The following is a 16,923-nucleotide window of genomic DNA, read 5'->3' as shown; positions in this document are numbered from 1 at the left end:
GGACGTCTACAACATTGTAGGGAATGGAGCATAAGGGACTTTTCACATTTGGTATTTTCTCCAGATTTCAACTCCCAAGGTTACTGACTGGACATCCACTCATTTACAAGGTCCTTCTGCTGGGATGGAAAGGGTGTCATCGGGACTGATATGTGTAAATGTACAGAGTGACCGATTCACACCATCTCTGAGGAGAGTGGAATGAAATGACATCTGCTAATGGGACTACCTAATTTTCTCACATTCCTAGAGTACCCTGCAGGTTAGTTACTCAATGCCTGTCTTTGGTGTCCTATCCTGCCAAGTATGGGCGAGTGTAAGGAATAAGCAGATAAATCCTTTCAGGTGTAGTACCCCACCCAAATTTATCACCTCTTTTGCTTCTCCTCCTCCAGCCTGCGACTGAATTTTGACTCGCAGTCTCCAGGTACTGTCCACAGGAGGCCATGTCTGGACAGCAAGCATCGGTGAATGGCAGCGCAGTTGCATTCACACTCAACGCAGGGGTCAGTGAGTAGCGATTGGGGGAAGGGAGCTTGTCTGATAACCTTTCCCAGGAGACACTGAATGAAACTGTTGCAACCCTCATTGGTGCCTTAACTCACATCAGGAGGGATTGGGCAAAGAGCATCTTGCAATGTGCAGCTCACCTTTGGAAAGAGTATCCGGGCCAATCACCACAATGTTTTTTGTTTGAATCAGCGGGAGTTTGTACTGTCACTCTTTTACACAATGTAAAAAAACAATTACCTCCAGCCTCCGCCTTCAGCTCTTCCTGTCCCTTTGAACGTTTCAGGACCTCTTCACCCTGACACAGAGCCTTGGCCAAGTCTTTGGTCACTCCCTGTGCCTCCAACATGTCTTGGAACTTGCCCAGAGCACAACCATTCTGAAACACACCCTTGATGGTCTTCTCCCCGGCCTTTACGCTCTCAGCTTTCCCGCACATGTGGAGCAAGTGGCCTCCTATTGAAGGTGGAAAGGAACAGGTTAGTGAAAGTTCCCTGCGTGTTGTGTATACGCACCTGGGTCTCTTTAGTCTTTGAGTGTCCATAGCTGCCTGTAGATGGGGTCCACGCTCCCTTGCCCTCGCTCCACTCAGTACAGATGGTGGAGTTTGATATCCATTTGATGGCACTGTGTGAGTGATCAAGGTTGCAGGGATGCTCATCTACGCTAGGTAAGTCCCGCTCTAACGTAAAAAAAATACCTCCAGCCTCAGCCTTCAGCTCTTCCTGTCTCTTTGCACGTTTCAGGACCTCTTCACCCTGAGGTGTCATTGCCTCACAAATTAATCAACTCCTCCCTAACCCAGCGATACTCAGACCATCTGTACCAATCCATCATCGACCAGGCTGAGATCAGCGAGCTCACCACAGCCTGGGACCTTCCTGGTCTCAGTAGCTCAGTATCACACTGTGTGGCACTTTTACTCACTGCCCCATCCTGCCAACCCTTGTCAGGGGCTTGTGCATTCAGCCCCAAAATGTCCACATTGGGCCAAATCCACCTGTTCAGCACATTAACACACCTGGTCAATCCAGAATTTTGGAATGTGTTTCCCACTTATCCACAAGATGCACAATAAGGGCCAAAGCCTTCCAGCAATGTCCCTTCTCCACAGTCTAAGTTATAACACATGGCATTGAGCCAATGTCATTCCCAAACTGGGACCAGGATTGTGCTGAGTGTGGGCGAGGTCCATTGGAACCAAGAACACCCGAACTTGAGCAGACAATTAGAAAACTCCCAAACCTCAAAGAAGATCGGAAGAATTTCTCCCATAGGGTTCTGCACATGTTGCACAGATTATCAGAAAAATAGTTAATCTGAATCAGCTGATGCCTTCAAAAAGAAACTGGATCTGTACCCGAGGACCGAGGGCTTGAGATATTAATAGACCTGGGAGCAGGGAGAGAGTGCTGAGGCTTTGGGTTGGAGTAGAGAGTCCATGATTGAGGTGGTTATGCATGGGCTGCAGAAGGAGTGAGACTGCTGGCCCAAATGGCCATTCTCATTCCAAGTTGTCTTGTGTTCTTTGGTTACCCATGCTGTCCATCACTCACACACTGAATGCAGTTCTTGGCGAAGGACTAACCTAAACAGATGACCAGCTCCTCCAAGTCCTTGGGCCCCTTGCCCTTCAGGCATTCGATGGACTCGATGACTTCTAGAGAGTTCCCAATACATCTCCCAATGGGGTTGTCCATCTTGGAGAGGGCAGCAGCTGTTCGAATCCCCATACGATTTCCAACATCTACCTAAAGGTTTAAAACAAAATATATTGCTCAGTCGCCGGGTGCCCGCTGCTACTGGGAGAGCTGTCAACAATCCAATACACTGCATCATCTCAACACCAACTCCATTCTTCTCCCTCACACACCCAGGGTCCAGCTCACACCAGTTTACCAGCAGGGCCACCCAGTAAATTTGGCCCATTCCTTTCCTGCTGTGTCCAGCCAATTGATGGAATCTTTGATCACACTGTGCTGGTGTCAGATGCAAAACATAGACTGGATCACTAAACTGCATCAAATGTCACATACAAAACATGGACTGGATCACACACTGCCTCAAGTGCCACATACAAAGCATGGACGGGATCACTACACTGCATCAAGTATAAGAATACAAGAACTTAAGAAATAGGAGCAGGAGTAGGCCATTTGGCCTCTTGAGCCTGCTCCGCCATTCAATAAGATCATGGCCGATCTGATCTTGGCCTCAACTCCACTTCCCTGCCGCTCCCCATAATCCTTGTCTCCCTTATCATTCAAAAATCTGTCTATCTCCACCTTAAGTATCTTCAATGACCCAGCCTCCACAGCTCTTTGGGGTAGAGAATTCCAAAGATCACGAACAAAAGATGGATTGGATCATTACACTACCCAAGTGTCTGATACAAAACATGGATTGGATCACTACACTGCATCAACTCCAATTCCTTTCTGCCAAATCTGTTGGACTGGTATGTGGCTTTTTCCCGCCTACTGACCAGATACTGTGCCAGCTCTCTGGCTCCGTTGATTTCCTTGAACAACGCTCCTTCTCCAAATTTCACATCCAGAATCAGAGCAGCCAGGGACTCGGCTCCTTTCTTCGATATTATGGAAGCTGAAAATCAGAAACTGCACGTTACAGAAAACAGCCATCCTTTATCACCGATTTCAACACAGAAGGCCGAGGGAACATTGAGCTCTCCTCTTGCAGTATCTGCTTATTGTCTAAGGTCCGTCAAACCATTGTTCCAACTTGCTTCCATAAATTTAATGTTGCTATTTTTTATTCCTTTAACTGCTTAGAAAATTTTAATCAAATAACATAAATGGCGGTAGAGATTGAGGCCATAGAAAATGTGCTGAGAGAGAGTAATGTGCTGATGAGCTTCAACAAAAAAGGTTCAGAATATGGAATCGGGAGCTCGCACTGCAGTTATGCAGGGAACTGGCCAGGCCACATTTGGAACACTATAGAAACATAGAAAATAGAAACATAGAAAATAGGTGCAGGAATAGGCCGTTCGGCCCTTCGAGCCTGCACCATCATTCAATAAGATCATGGCTGATCATTCCTTCAGTACCCCTTTCCTGCTTTCTCTCCATACCCTTTGGTTCCTTTAGCCGTAAGGGCCATATCGAACTCCCTCTTGAATATATCCAATGAACTGGCATCAACAACTCTCTGCGGCCGGGAATTCCACAGGTTAACAACTCTCTGAATAAAGAAGTTTCTCCTCATCTCAGTTCTAAATGGCCTGCCTCTTATCCTTACACTGGTTCTGGACTTCCCCAACATCGGGAACATTCTTCCCGCATCTAACCTATCCAGTCCCATCAGAATCTTATATGTTTCTAGGAGATCGCCTCTCATCCTTCTAAACTCCAATGTATAAAGGCCCAGTTGATCCAGTCTCTCCTCATATGTCAGTTTAGCCATCCCTGGAATCAGTCTGGTGAACCTTCGCTGCACTCCCTCAATAGCAAGAACATCCTTCCTCAGATTAGGAAACCAAAACTGTACACAATATTCCAGGTGGGGCCTCACCAAGACCCTGTACAACTGCAGTAAGACTTTCCTGCTCCTATACTCAAATCCCCTTGCTATGAAGGCCAACAAACCACTTGCCTTCTTCACCGCCTGCTGTACCTGCATGCCAACTTTCAATGACTGATGAACCATGACAACCAGGTCTCGCTGCACCTCCCCTTTTCCTAATCTGCCACCATTCAGATAATATCCTGCCTTCATGTTTTTGCCCTCAAAATGGATAACCTCACATTTATCCACATTATACTGCATCCGTCATGTATTTGCCCACTCGCCTAACCTGTCCAAGTTACCCTGCAGCCTCTTAGCGTCCTCCTCACAGCGCCACCCAGTTTAGTGTCATCTGCAAACTTGGAGATATTACACTCAATTCCTTCATCTAAAATCATTAATATATATTGTAAAGAGCTGGGGTCCCAGCACTGAGCCCTGCAGCACTCCACTAGTCACTGCCTGCCATTCTGAAAAGGACCCGTTTATCCCGACTCTCTGCTTCCTGTCTGCCAACCAGTTCTCTATCCACGTCAGTACATTACCCCCAATACCATGTGCTTTGATTTTTCACACTAATCTCTTGTGTGGGACCTTGTCAAAAGCCTTTTGAAAGTCCAAATACACCACATCCACTGGTTCTCCCTTTTCCACTCTACTAGTTACATCCTCAAAAAATTCCAGAAGATTTGTCAAGCATGATTTCCCTTTCATAAATCCATACTGACTTGGACCAATCCTATCACTGCTTTCCAAATGTGCTGCTATTTCATCCTTAATGATTGATTCCAACATTTTCCCCACTACTGATTCCAACATTTTCCCCACTACTGATGTCAGGCTAACCGGTCTATAATTACCCGTTTTCTCTCTCCCTCATTTTTTAAAAAGTGCTGTTACATTAGCAACCCTCCAGTCCATAGGAACTGATCCCGAGTCGATAGACTGTTGGGAAAATTATCACCAACGCATGCACCATTTCTAGGGCCACTTCCTTAAGTACTCTGGGATGTAGACTATCATGCCCCGGGGATTTATCGGCCTTCAATCCCGTCAATTTCCCTAACACAATTTCCCGCCGAATAAGGATATCCTTCAGTTCCTCCTTCTCACTAGACCCTCGGTCCCCTAGTGCATCCGGAAGGTTATTTGTGTCTTCCTTTGTGAAGACAGAACCAAAGTATGTTCAGTTTTGGGTGACCCACCTTAGGAAGGAGATGCTTGGCTCAGGGAAAGTCTAATAATGATTCACCAGGGTGTTACCTGGGATTGTAAGGGAAAGGGCGGGGGGCAGTGGGGAAGGTGAGTGATAATGAGCGATGTGGTAACTTTGGGTCATTTTACCTGGGGTTAGACGATTAAGGGGTGAACTGATTGAGGTGTTTAAAATATAATGAAGGGGATTGGCAGGGGAGATAGGGAACTCTCCCCTCTAGTAGTGAATCCAGAACAAAGGAACAATCTTAGAATTGGAGCCAAGCTGAACCCAGGAAAGATTTTGTCAGAGGGGATGAGAATGTGGAACACGCTCTCCCAGGAGAGCAGGGATACAGAATCAGTTGAATTGTTGAAAAGGGAGAGGGATAATTACTTGGGGAATAAGGAAATTAAGGGATCGGAGAGAGGGCAGGGACTGAAGTGTAAAGACATAGAGTTGCCATGGGTAACAATGTGGCGGAGCAGGCTCAATGGGCCGAATGGCCAACTCCTGTTCCTATAAGAAGACACGGTCTGAGAGATGCTAACCACCACTTCCAGGGAATGAACTGTCCCGGGGTCCAGTCCGAGGGGGGGGGGGGGAGGGGCAGAGCGAATACAGCGGAGGAAGTACATAAAATGGCTAAAGTTAATGTTGGCCTCTTGGACGATGAGACTGGGGAATTAATAATGGGGGACAGGAAATGGCAGAGACTTTGAACAAACATTTTGTATCGGTCTTCATGGTAGAAGGCACTAAAAACATCCCAATAGTGGATAATTAAGGGGATATAGGGAGGGAGGAACCCAGTACAATCACTATCACTAAGGAAGTAGTACTCGGGACTAAAGGCGGACAAGTCCTCTGGGCCTGATGGCTTACATCCTAGGGTCTTAAAAGAAGTGGCTGCAGAGATAATGGATGCATTAGTTGTAATCTACCAAAATTCCCTGGATTCTGGGGAGCACCTAGCGAATTGTAAAACCGCAAATATAATGCCCCTATTTAAACAAGGAGGCAGACAAAAAGCAGGAGACTATAGACTAGTTAGCCTAACATCTGTTGTTGGGAAAGTGCTGGAATCCATTATTAAGGAAGCAGCAGCAGGACATTTGGAAAAGCATAATTCAATCAAGCAGAGTCAGCATGGTTTTATGAAAGGGAAATTATTTAACAAATTTACTGAAGTCCTTTGAGGATGTAATGAGCAGGGTGGATAAGGGGAACCAGTGGATGTGGTGTGTTTGCATTTCCTGAAGACATTCAATAAGGTGCCACATAAAAGGTTACTGCACAAGATAAAAGTTCACAGGGTTGGGGGTAATATATTAGCATGGATTGAGGATTGGTTAATTAACAGAAAACAGAGAGTCGGGATAAATGGGTTATTTTCCAGTTGGCAAACAGTAACTAGTGGGGTGCCGCAGGGATCAGTGCTGGGGCCACAACTATTTACAATCTATATTAATGACTTGGATGAAGGAACCGAGTGTAATGTAGCCAAGTTTGCTGATGATACAAAGATGGGTGGGAAAGCAAATTGTGAGGAGAACACAAACAATCTGCAAAGGGATATAGACAGGCTAAGTGAGTGGGCAAAAATTTGGCAGATGAAGTAGAATGTGGGAAAATGTGAGGTTATCCACTTTGGCAGAAACAATAGAAAAGCAAATTATAATTTAAATGGAGAAAAATTGCAAAGTGCTGCAGTACAGAGGGACCTGGGGTCCTTGTGCATGAGTTAGTATGCAGGTACAACAAGTAATCAGGAAAGTAAATGGAACATTGGCCTTTATTGCAAGGGGGATAGAGTATAAAAGCAGAGAAGTCCTGCTACAACTGTACAGGGTATTGGTGAGGCCACACCTAGAGTACTGCGTATAGTTTTAGTCTCCGTATTTAAGGAAGGATATACTTGCATTGGAGGCTGTTCAGAGAAGGTTCACTAGGTTGATTCAGAAGCTGAGGGGGTTGACTTATAAAAGATAGATTGAGTAGGTTGGGCCTATACTCATTGGAGTTCAGAAGAATGAGAGGAGATCTTATCAAAACAAATAAGATAATGAGGGGGCTCGACAAGATGGATGCAGAGTGGATATTTACTCTCATAGGGGAAACTAAAACTAGGGGCATAGTCTCAGAATAAGGGGCCGCCCATTTAAAACTGAGATGAGGAGGAACTTCTTCTCGGAGGGTTGTAAATCTATGGAATTCTCTGCTCAGAGAGCTGTGGAGGCTGGATCATTGAATATATTGAAGGCGGAGATGGGCAGATTTTTCAGCGATATGGGAATAACGGGTTATGGGGAACAGGCAGGGAAGTGGAGCTGAGTCCATGATTAGATCAGCCATGATCTTACTAAATGGCGGAGCAGGCTCGAGGGGCCAAATGGTCTACTCCTGCTCCTATTTTTTATGTTCTTACGCAGTGGAAGCAAAGTTAGAGATGGGGCTGGGGTTGCGCGAGGTGAAGGCTTCTGAAAGTGGGGAGAGTTTGGAGGTGAGGAGGCAGCCTGTGGGTTTCTGAGATATGTGCCAGGGCTGTGATACTAAGATTTGCATCTCTCCCTCACCTATTAAGCAAACTGCTCCACTAACCTGCTCTCACTGTTTCACTAACCTGCTATCAGGGGCAGACTGTCCACGGTCGATGTCACATCCCTGATCGCATACAGCTTCTTATCCGCTGGCACCAGCTCGGCAGTCTGTCCGACTATACAACAGCCAACGTTAGTCAAGATCTCCTTCAGCTAAAGACACAAGAAAGAAATCCAGAAATCACTCCGATTCCATCACCCCAATTTGAGCACAGCCTATGCTCAGCCAAGTGAGCTGGGAGAGAGTCACTGTTTATTCAGGGTAAGGGTCACTCACTGTGTAACTGTACAGGGTCACTATTTATTAAGGGTAAGGGTCACTCACTGTGTAACTGTACAGAGTCACGGTTTATTCAGCAGGGTAATGGTACATAGACCTGATGACGGACTATATCCAACAATGTATCCCACTATATTCCCGGATATTGTCATTACTTTAAATTATTTTTATAGGGGCTCTAACTTTCAATAAATCTGATAACTTGTGGGCTGGAACCAGGAAATCACCATGAAAACTGACAAATTTGTTTTAAATCCCAACTGAGTCACTGATGTCCTTCAGAGAAGGGATCCTACCACCTGACCTGGTCTGGCCCACACGCAACTCTTGGCCCGCTTAACCCTAATGCCCTGTGTAATGGTCCAGTGAGCCACTCGTTGTAACAGGGATGGGGAATAATTGTGACTTGGACAGCGTCACTCAACCACTGAAAAAGTGCTCAGTAATAGCGCGGCAGCACCACCTGCAGGCTTCCAAAGAGAATGCAGCTGCCTGTGAGGAGCCCAATTAATTATTAATAGGGCTAGAAATTCCATTGAAAAATATCTCCGTTTTTTGGCGCTATTTCCGAGTAACGGCTGATTTTTTATACCAAGATAGCGGCAAAAAAATGACCAAGTTTTGCCAAAAAAATGTTGCGTAGTGCTAAAATACCTCAGTTTTTAAGGATGGAGCTAAAAATCTTTGCAATAAAAATAACGCCCGTTCTGCGCATGCGCAAAAAAGAAGAACAAAAAAAAATTTGCCCGTTTTTCACGTGATGGGTGTGCCCGCGCATGGCAGTACACTTCCTGGTCTGGATCAAGTTACAGACCACTTTAACTTGAAGGAAATTTCTGAGTACTTCCATACAGGAGCTCGAAAATGAAAAATGGACAGTGAATTAGAAAGGAAAAGGGCCAGGAAGTTCACCCAAGATGCCAATGATGCTCTGGTAGCCGCTGTTGAGAGTGGATGGGGACAGATTGGCAAGAAGGGTGCTGGTAAACTGAAACCTACAGCAATGGCTCAAGCTTGGGATTGTGTTGCAGAGCAGGTTTCAGCAGTGGAGTCCATCCAGAGGGACGGCAAGCAGTGCCAGAAGAAGTGGCAGGACCTTTGCCAAGTAATTAGAGTAAGTAATGTTTTTATTTATGCACTACAATTACTGGAATTGTAAATGTGATTATCTGTGTGTGGCACGACAGCAGAAGGCCCCTCTCTTAAAAATTTCTATTGCCATCTTTGCAGAAGTTGTTGTCCGACAAGCACCGAGAGCAGATGAAAACCGGTGGAGGTCCAGCAAGACTACAGCCACTAACACCCCTAGAAATGAGGATCATAGGTATTATTGGTACCGCCAGAAGATTGACTACTCAGGCAGAAGCTGGGCCCAGGTTACAGAGGGAGGGCAAGTCCTGAAAAATCCACAGTCTGGGTTGGCTCAATGTTAAGTACTGCTATGCTTCAGTTTATGCGATGTACTATCATTCATCGTGGTCCTTCAAATTAGCCTGCACTATGTGAGCCTACTCATGTTACCCTGTCCCCTCCCCTGTTGCTAACCATTCGTCGGTTCGGTTATATTTTGCAGATGTTGCACAGACATCCAATAATGAAGCAGAAGGCCCCGCCACCCTGACACAACCAGAATTGGATGAGCTTGCTGAACTCAGCGCTACTGAAGAAGTTATAGAGGCAGCCAATCAGATTGGAGAACCAGAATCAGGAAGACGAGGATATTTTTATTCCGGGGGGTTGGGGGGTTGGGTGGTTGGAGTTGGGGAGGGAGGAGGATTTTGAGGATGAGACGGTAACATTGCAATTGGAGGCGGTGTACGACCCTCATGTTCCAAGCGCTTTCGGCAGCTCTACGCTCAAGGGCACATTTTATGGTTGTACCGAGATCGCGGCACGTCCCAGTGGGTTGCAGCACAGCACACCCAGGGCGGCAACGGCAAGCCGTCTGCATGGGTGAGGAGGAGGAGGAGGAGGAGACCTGAACTGTGCTCACCTGAAATGGAGGCTACACGGGAGGTGTTGGAGCTCATGAGAATGAATGGGGTGAGCGCTGAGCTTACCAGATCGCACTTGGAGGCCATGGGTGGGATCAAGAGAGAATTAGGAGCACTGTCTGGAGAAATGGCAGCAAACTCCGCTGACATTAGAGAGGGCATGTCGGAGGGAATGACAGCAATATCTGCACAAATTAGGGAGGACATGTTGGAGATAGTTGCTGCAATGTGGGAGCACACCCAGGCTGTCATTGCCCAGTGGCAATTGACGGCATCAAGTGATGCCATTCCCACTCCAATCCCCTCAAATGGGGTCATGAGCCAGCTGGCAAGCCTGTAAGCTTTGCCCCCCAGCATCCAGCTCTGCCCTTCTGGCTGCTGCTGAAACATCTGTGACACACTGCTCTCTTGGACGAACAAAGCATCCTTGATGCTCCCTGCTTGTTTAGCATCTACAGCCATGATGCACCACATATGGCTGCAGACAATCATCACGTTGAGCGAGTAGAATCCACTTGTGTTTCGGTATAGCTCCTGATCTTCGAAAGGTGCTCGCAGGGCGATGTGTGTACCTTCAATGGCTGCCTGCACCCGAGGGAAGCCAGCAATTGGCAAGTTTATAAGCTCCATCCTGTGTGCGTACAGGGCAGCAGTCACTTGTCGAAGGCAGCTATGAGTAGCATGCTGCGACATGCAGCATATGTCCCCAAATGATAGTTGAAATGAGCTGAAGGCATGGAAGGAAAGTGCCGCAGTTACCGTCACTTCGATGGGCAGTGAAGTCCTCCCACTTCGCGGCTGTAAGTCCGCCCTTATGAGGTCGCATATTTATGCGACCACCTCTTTTCTAAAGCCCAGACTCCTTGCATACTGTCCCTCAGTCAGGTGCAGGTATGAGCGCCACTCCCTGTAACCTTGTTCGGGCCTCCTCCCCATTCTGTGAGCTCTTTGCAGACAATGCTGCCGAATAAGTCTCCCTCGATGATGAAAGGACAGCATAAGCACGCTCCATATATGGCAAAGATAGAAAGCCCCCCATTCTTTAAATGTCATAAAATGGCCTTAAAATGTCCTTAATAATGATTTATAGGCACACAAAAAGCTCAATTATTATACGCAGCCTTCCCTCCAAAAGCGTTCAATCAGCTCCATTTTCCAAGATGGCGGCATTGACGTTTTATAACTTTTAAAAACTTTTCAGAAAACAGCCGTTTTAAACATCCAACCTGCAAAGGGTGCATCTATATTGAATTTCTTATTTCACAGTTGTTCCTGTTCTTCTTAGAACAGCCCAGTGTTTTAAAAGAGGAACATTGATGCGTCGAAATTGCAGAGAAATAAAAGTAGTTTTCCATAAAATAATATTATTTTCTTCAAAGTGGTAATTAAAAAACTACCATGTAATTCGGAGTGATTCGATGCAATTTAGTTTTAGCGGGATCACTGTAAAGGAGCCAGTGAGTGCATTTATATTGAAGATAACCCAAGATGGCACCGTTAGTGCGGATTTCCATCTGATTCCACCAGGTAAGGCAAGCTTTTTCAAAATCAGTATTTAGCACTGTCCTTAAAAATATCCTTATTCGCGAAACTCGCAAAAAATGGCGTTATCGGTGGGTTTGATCCCAAGTGACGTCAGAAAATCCTTACTGGAAAAAAATAGGCCCTTTTTTAAAAGGACGGCATTAAATCACTGGCGAAACTAATTCATTTAGCTCCAAAAAAAGGAGCTAAGTCGTGGCAACTTTCGGGCCCAAAGTGCTGGAAAAGAACAAGACGGGGCTTTACCCGAAACTTCCACTTGTCTTGTATTTACAGGAGATGGAAGCAGAATTAGAACACGATTTAAATATGGCAGTTTGGCTCAGTTGTTCCACTCTCACCTCCTTAGAAGGTTGAGGGGAGATTAATGTTCAAAATTATGAAGGGTTTTGATAGAGTAAATAAGGAGAAAGTATTCCCACTTCCAAAGCCTCAATGTCACCCACAATATGAGGTCCCCAAAACTATGAGGACACAGTATTCTAACGGAGGCCTAACCAAGGTCTTGTACAAGGACAACATGGTATGCTTCATTGTACAGTGAATTCTCCTGTAAACATAACCAAGCATCCTATTGACTCTAGCTATAGTTTCATGGCATTGGTCATAAATCTTTAAAGATCTATGCACTTGAATGCCCAGATCTATTTCTTTCATCGCTGGCTTTAGTTTTATTTCGCCATATGTTCAGCATTCGCCCTGCCCACATGCATGACACTACACTTTTCAAAGTTAAACATCATTTGCCAGTCACAAGTCCAATCCCCAGCGTATCTAGATTCACCTGGAGTAGTCAAGTATTGTCTACAGTCCTGACTGTCGCACATAACTTGGTATTGTCTCAATCTTGCAGATCAGCCCCCCAACACCTACATCTAGATCATTAATGAAAATAGTAAATAGCAATGGTCTTAACTCCAATCCGTGAGAGACACCAAATATTTCTGAATCCATTTCCAACCACTTTCTGTCTACGGGCTTCCATCTAATTCTCAATTCTGGGCAGTATTTTGCCATGATTTCCAGAAGATCTCTTATGTGGTACCTTATCAAAATGCTTTCTGAAAGTTCAGGTAGACCATATCTACCGGATTTCCCCCATTAACTATCCTGGTGATTTCTGCAAAAAAATGCCATCAAATTGGTAGCACAGGACCTTCTTTATCAGAACCTGTGTTGAGTGACCCTGATGTGGCCTTCTCCATCTAGGTGATCAAGTATTGCATCCATAATGATTCCCTCAAGCGTCTTCCCTATTACTGACGTCAAGTGTCACCACCATGAAATTGCATGGCCCCTTGGCAATTCGTGGCAATAACCTTAACCTCTCCAAACATTCCTTACCTCCTCTGGGCTCTTCTTAATGTTGAAACCTGGGATCGATTCCAGCTTGTCCAGTGTTCCCCCAGTGTGCCCCAACCCCCTGCCACTGATCATCGGAACCTGCAGAGCAACAGCATCAAGTTGGACATTAAGTAAAAAGGAAAAACTTGCATTTATATGGCACCTTTCACAATCTCAGGACGTCCCAAAGCGCTTTACAGCCAATGAAGTATGTTTATGAAGTGCACCCACTGTTGCAAAAGAGGATAAGCAGCAACCAATTTTCACACAGTCAGATCCCACAAACAGCAATGTGATAAAGGACCAGATAATCTGGTTTTATTTAGTTGTTGGTTGAGGGATAAATATTGGCCACCAGGGAAAACTCCCTGTTCTTCTTTGAATAGTAGAATCTTTTACAACCATCCGAGAGGACAGACTGGGCCTTGGTTTAACATCTCATCCGAAAGACGGCACCTCGAACAGTGCAGCACTCCCTCAGCACTGCACTAGATTGTCAGCCTGATAAGCTGCGCTCAAGTCTCTGGAAGGGGACTTGAACCCACAACTGTCTGAGGTGAGGGAGAGTGCTACCAGTGAGCCACAGCGGACACAAGTACCAGGAGAGTAGTGCTTACACTGCCAACACCTCTAAGACTTTTTTGGAGAATGTGGATTATTTGTGTGCTGTGTTTACATTTTCTCCTCCTCCTTAAATCCCAACAGCCAGTAATTGTTTTACTTTTGATCCCTTCACCTTCTGCAAGCCTCCTACTACAGTCCTGAGGTCAGGCTGGTCACGAACCTGCTCTATATCCTTGGAGCTTCACAAGAGGTGCCTGTGTCTCCACTTTCCCCTCCCCATGAGGAAACACTTTGCCTCTGCTCGGTGCGTCGCCATGGCAACTTGGCTGAGATCAGGATCTGACTCTGCTGGGAATCATGTCCCATTACTTCCCCCTCACACCAACAGACACATCAGCCTTTCCTAAATACCACAGACTTGTGGTTTCCCCAAGGTGTAGGGGTGTGCAGGACTTGAAGAGTCCTCTGCCTGATCAGCCCCAAGGTTCTAAACTATTCCTCACACTATCTCTCGGTACCCTCTTTCTCTGCCAAATATCTACCCAGCGTCCTTATAAAGTTTCTGGCACTACCCGCCGTCTCGCTAGAGTCTCTCCTGTTCATCCTCGCCCTCTGAACTGTTCACCTTCCCCTTCCTGAGTTCCAGTCTGTGCCCCCTGGGTGTATTATGTCTGTACTGTACCGATGAATGACTCCACAAGACAATGTTTTGTACTCAAACTGTAGTGACCTTGGTCTTTTATTCGTAACTCCAGAGTGAGGCAGCCGCATGGTGGCTCCCCTTTTATACAGCCCCTGCCACCAGGGCAGGAAACCCCAGCTGCACCCTCTAGTGGTGCCAGCATGTATAGACACAGTGTAAACCTTATTGATAGTACATCAGGTCAACAAGTCTCCATCTTATGCAACTATACAGTGACTACAGAGAGAGTATATCTATAGTCTGCATATATAACAAAGCGCATATTTTGTGACTGTGCCAAACAATTGTGTGCAAGAGGGAAAATGGGAACCTGGTCTCAGGCCTTGCTCATGTTCCCTTGACAACAAGCTCATAGATTTCTTTGTCACCAAGATAGAGACTATTTATACAGCTGCCTCTGCTGCTGCTCCTTCCCCACAAACCTAATCCCCCTGATCTTTTACCTTAACCTGAACTCCCACCACTCTCTAGTTTCTCTCCTATCTCTCTTCATGCCCTCTCCGAGCTCATCTTGTCTATGACACCCACCTCCCTCGATCCTATTCTCATTAAACTGTTGACCACCTATCTTCCCTTCATGGGCCCCAGGTTAGCTGATATTGTTAAGGGTTCTCTCTCCTCAGGTACTGTCCCTGTCCCTTTCAAATCTGCCATCATCACCCCTCCAAAGATCCATCATTGACCCCTCTGTCCTTGCAAACTACTGCGCCATCTCCAAACTCTCTTTCCTTTTCAAAGTGCTTGAACATGTTGTCGCCTCCCAAATCTGGGACCACCTGTCCTGCAACTCCATGTTTCACCCCCTCCAATCAGCTTTCTGCCCCTGCCACAATACTGAAACAGCCCTTATTAAAGTCACAAATGACATCCTCGGTGAGTGTGACCATGATAAATTATCCCTCATCCTTCGACATGGTTGACCATACCATCCTCCTCCAACTCCACTCCATCTATCCAATCATAGCCAGAGAATCACCTGTAATGGCTTCTCTTCCCGCTCCAGCACCGTTACCTCTGGAGTCCCTCAGGGATCTATCCTGGGCTCCATTTATTTCTCATCTATATGCCATCGGCGACATCATCCGAATATATGTCGTCACGTTATACATGTACATTAAAGACACGCAGCACTACTTCTCCTCCACCCCTTCACATGACTCTAAGTTGTGTCACAGTCAGAATATGGGCTTTTGAGGTTATTTTGAGGGATCAGGCATTGCAAGAGTCAAATGACCCCAAGCTTTTCTCAAAGCTTAGTTCTGAAGAAGCACACTGCCTTGGACTTTCTGATGACTCAAGGATGTTTCCAGTAGAGTGGATAAGGGAGAACCAGTTGATGTGGTATATTTGGACTTTCAGAAGGCGTTCGACAAGGTCCCACACAAGAGATTGATGTGCAAAGTTAGAGCACATGGGATTGGGGATAGTGTACTGACATGGATTGAGAACTGGTTGTCAGACAGGAAGCAAAGAGTAGGAGTAAATGGGTACTTTTCAGAATGGCAGGCAGTGACTAGTGGGGTACCGCAAGGTTCTGTGCTGGGGCCCCAGCTGTTTACACTGTACATTAATGATTTAGATGAGGGGATTAAATGTAGTATCTCCAAATTTGCGGATGACACTAAGTTGGGTGGCAGTGTGAGCTGCGAGGAGGATGCTGTAAGGCTGCAGAGCGACTTGGATAGGTTAGGTGAGTGGGCAAATGCATGGCAGATGAAGTATAATGTGGATAAATGTGAGGTTATCCACTTTGGTGATAAAAACAGAGAGACAGACTATTATCTGAATGGTGACAGATTAGGAAAAGGGGAGGTGCAAAGAGACCTGGGTGTCATGGTACATCAGTCATTGAAGGTTGGCATGCAGGTGCAGCAGGCGGTTAAGAAAGCAAATGGCATGTTGGCCTTCATAGCAAGGGGATTTGAGTACAGGGGCAGGGAGGTGTTGCTACAGTTGTACAGGGCATTGGTGAGGCCACACCTGGAGTATTGTGTACAGTTTTGGTCTCCTAACCTGAGGAAGGACATTCTTGCTATTGAGGGAGTGCAGCGAAGGTTCACCAGACTGATTCCCGGGATGGCGGGACTGACCTATCAAGAAAGACTGGATCAACTGGGCTTGTATTCACTGGAGTTCAGAAGAATGAGAGGGGACCTCATAGAAACATTTAAAATTCTGACGGGGTTAGACAGGTTAGATGCAGGAAGAATGTTCCCAATGTTGGGGAAGTCCAGAACCAGGGGACACAGTCTAAGGATAAGGGGTAAGCCATTTAGGACCGAGATGCGGAGGAACTTCTTCACCCAGAGAGTGGTGAACCTGTGGAATTCTCTACCACAGAAAGTTGTTGAGGCCAATTCACTAAATATATTCAAAAAGGAGTTAGATGAGGTCCTTACTACTAGGGGGATCAAGGGGTATGGCGAGAAAGCAGGAATGGGGTACTGAAGTTGAATGTTCAGCCATGAACTCATTGAATGGCAGTGCAGGCTAGAAGGGCCGAATGGCCTACTCCTGCACCTATTTTCTATGTTTCTATGTTTATTTGCATCTCAAATGGCCTTGCTATTGCTTATCTCGTGCCTGTGGGAATGTCCGAACTCTTGCGAGTCGTTAAAATATAACCAACTATGGATCCGTTCACTAATTTACAGTATTAAGCT

General features: G+C 46.0%; 1 protein-coding gene across 1 annotated transcript in view; it reads right to left on the bottom strand.

Moving 5' to 3' along the window:
• Positions 1-16,923, bottom strand: part of tymp (thymidine phosphorylase) — a 61,483-nt gene that overhangs the window by 29,648 nt on the left and 14,912 nt on the right. The window contains exons 4-8 of the mRNA XM_070896729.1: positions 12,994-13,092; positions 7,857-7,986; positions 2,996-3,114; positions 2,099-2,261; positions 751-966 (exon numbers count right to left, since the gene is read on the bottom strand). Coding sequence (XP_070752830.1) covers positions 751-966; positions 2,099-2,261; positions 2,996-3,114; positions 7,857-7,986; positions 12,994-13,092 — 727 coding nt within the window. The remainder of the gene's footprint in view (positions 1-750; positions 967-2,098; positions 2,262-2,995; positions 3,115-7,856; positions 7,987-12,993; positions 13,093-16,923) is intronic.

Source organism: Pristiophorus japonicus, chromosome 13 (assembly GCF_044704955.1).
Source record: "Pristiophorus japonicus isolate sPriJap1 chromosome 13, sPriJap1.hap1, whole genome shotgun sequence".
Classification (NCBI taxonomy): Eukaryota; Metazoa; Chordata; class Chondrichthyes; family Pristiophoridae; genus Pristiophorus; species Pristiophorus japonicus.
This window is presented reverse-complemented; position numbering and strand designations above follow the sequence as displayed.